Here is a 2,500-nt window from a genome sequence, read left to right as displayed (position 1 = left end):
TTTCTTGTAAAACAATGAAGAAGCTTTATGATAAGATAACATCATTAGATTGGTTATCTGAAGTTTCGAGAATTGGAATAAATTATGGGCATTTTTTTTTTTAAATAACACAGAATAATGAAACAGGGTAGAAATAAGGTAATACGTGCTGGCAAAACAAAAGCGGGCATGGTTTGTGAAACATGCATCGTTTATTATCGTTTATTTCATCCTTATGTTCTGAACGTTGTAGTTCTTACAAAATTAAATGAGTAAATAAATAAGTAAATAATACAAAAAATGGACAAATTACGTGTACTATAATTAGTTATGAAATGGTAATCTCTGTCTCTCCCAACCCCCTCTCCCTCTCCCTCTCTCTCTCTCTCCCTCTCCCTCTCCCTCCCCCTCTCTCTCTCTCTCTCTCGCCCCCTCTCTCTCTCTCTCTCTCTCTCTCTCTCTCTCTCTCTCCCTCTCTCTCTCTTTCTCTCTCCTCTCTCCTCTCTCTCTCTCTCTCTCTCTCTCTCCCTCTCTCTCTCCCTCTCCCTCTCCCTCTCCCTCCCCCTCTCTCTCTCTCTCTCTCTCTCAGGACATTCGTAATAAGACAGCCAGGGTCCCAGGAAAATGAAAGGATATCAATATTTTCCCGGATAATCTTTTATTAATATGGAATTGATTCCGCTATTAAATAAAAAAACAAAAAAACTCAGATAGCTCTACTTTTGAGAAAGAAAAACCTCGGCATATTTTAGACCTGATATAATAACCACAATTAGATCAAAGTTAGTTCGCCAAATACCCTATGACATCATCATTCCCAATTCGATTATGACGTCATCATTCCTCCCCTCTGCCTCTCACACCTTTAAAAAAAAAATATGTCATCTCATGATGATCATTCTGGTGGAGACTCTGCTTCCTCGTGGCGGAACTCTGATAGATTCTCTGACTGAATGTGCTGTCACCAATCGCTGCACAAACCTGTCGTGTGTGGAATCATGATCCATTTTTTCCTTTTTTTTCTTTCTTTTTTTTCGAGGGGGGGTGGGGTGGGGTTAGGACAAGCGTGATCATTTCCTCTCGAAGGCAGTATCCTCCTCATGGCCACGGTGGTTTGCAAAGCGTGACAGCCACGTGGTATATTAGGAAGAGTCTTCGGGTTCTGTTGGTACACACTTGAGGACCAAACACAGCCATGAAGACATCACTGGTGAGTACTGTTCTCTAAGATGGAGAATTTAGATGTTCGTATATCAAGAAGGGATCTTTGTATCATCTGTGTTGCAATACGTACACTGTACACCAGAACGTACATGGATCAGACGTTTGTAATACGTACACTGTGTACACCAGAACGTACATGGATCAGAAGTTAGTAATACTTACAGTGTGTATACCAGAACATACGTGGATCTTCTTGCTGTTTATCGTTCTTCATGTTGGATGAAGTTAGCTTTTAATTGAAGGTTTACAGAGGGTGGTATGCTGTCGGATTTTCTGGGGTTTGTGACTTAATACTATTTATATATTTATTCAAATCTGTGTGAAGATTTTAGAGATTATCTTAGGTTATTGTTATTTTTTGCTTGATTCAGTAATATCCGGTACGTACTTTCAAAATCATCAATTATATATATATATATATATATATATATATATATATATATATATATATATATATATATATATATATATATATATATATATATATATATATATAAAACCTAATAGCAAGGTTAAAGTTGCTCTTCACACAGACATCTTATGAAAGTTTCTTAACTAGATATGATGCTCCTACATTTCTGTTGCAAAGCAGATATATGTTTTCGTTTGTTTGTTTTTCTTCGTTTTTCGAATTTATATTTTCCTTGTTAACAAAAAAAAAGAGAAGAAGAAAAACAAAACAAAAACAAAAAACAAAAAATAAAAAAAACACTTGATTAAGAAAGAGACGAAAAGCAATATGTGCAAAGCTCGTGAATACAAAGCTTCACGGGATACACGCTCAACACAGGCTTGCAGACCCTTGCTTTTGACACAGTTGCATGTTCTGACGCAAATGCTAAGCGCAACAGCCGTACACCGAATAACAATAGCGCTTTCAAGAACGACAAAATAGTTTTCGGGCATTTGACACAGTGCGTTGGAATTTATGCAATCTTATTAGGACATGGCACGTTGATTTCCCTCTAGGGGCGCAAATTTCCAAAAGGTAAATTGGCAGCAGTGATAATAATGACACATAAATAAATCAGGAGCAGCAGTGAAAATAATGACATAAATAAATCAGGATTATGGTCCCTATAGAATTTTACGAAGTAGGTAGCTGAAAACAGTGAAATCTTTATCCCGTTTTTTGACAAATGAAATATTTATACTACACGGATCACCAATAAGAGACAAAAGAAATAAACAATTACAACAAAAGACTTTGTTGTTAATATCGAACGTTAAGAAGCAAGTTTTCATCTTGATTATTTCGTAAAGATTATCCTTTCCCATCTCACTTCTTAGCCGTCCC

The 2,500-nt window shown here is 36.6% G+C and overlaps 1 protein-coding gene across 1 annotated transcript in view; it reads left to right on the top strand.

Annotated features, from left to right (window-relative positions):
• Nucleotides 1-1,125: 1,125 nt before the first annotated feature.
• Nucleotides 1,126-2,500, top strand: part of LOC113808395 (glycine-rich protein) — a 6,737-nt gene continuing 5,362 nt past the window's right edge. Inside the window, exon 1 of the mRNA XM_027359807.2 lies at nt 1,126-1,189. Coding sequence (XP_027215608.2) covers nt 1,175-1,189 — 15 coding nt within the window. The 5' untranslated portion in view covers nt 1,126-1,174. The remainder of the gene's footprint in view (nt 1,190-2,500) is intronic.

This window comes from Penaeus vannamei, chromosome 9 (assembly GCF_042767895.1).
Source record: "Penaeus vannamei isolate JL-2024 chromosome 9, ASM4276789v1, whole genome shotgun sequence".
Lineage (NCBI taxonomy): Eukaryota > Metazoa > Arthropoda > Malacostraca > Decapoda > Penaeidae > Penaeus > Penaeus vannamei.
The sequence above is the reverse complement of the archived record's forward strand: the minus strand, read 5'-3'. Positions and strand labels throughout refer to the sequence as shown.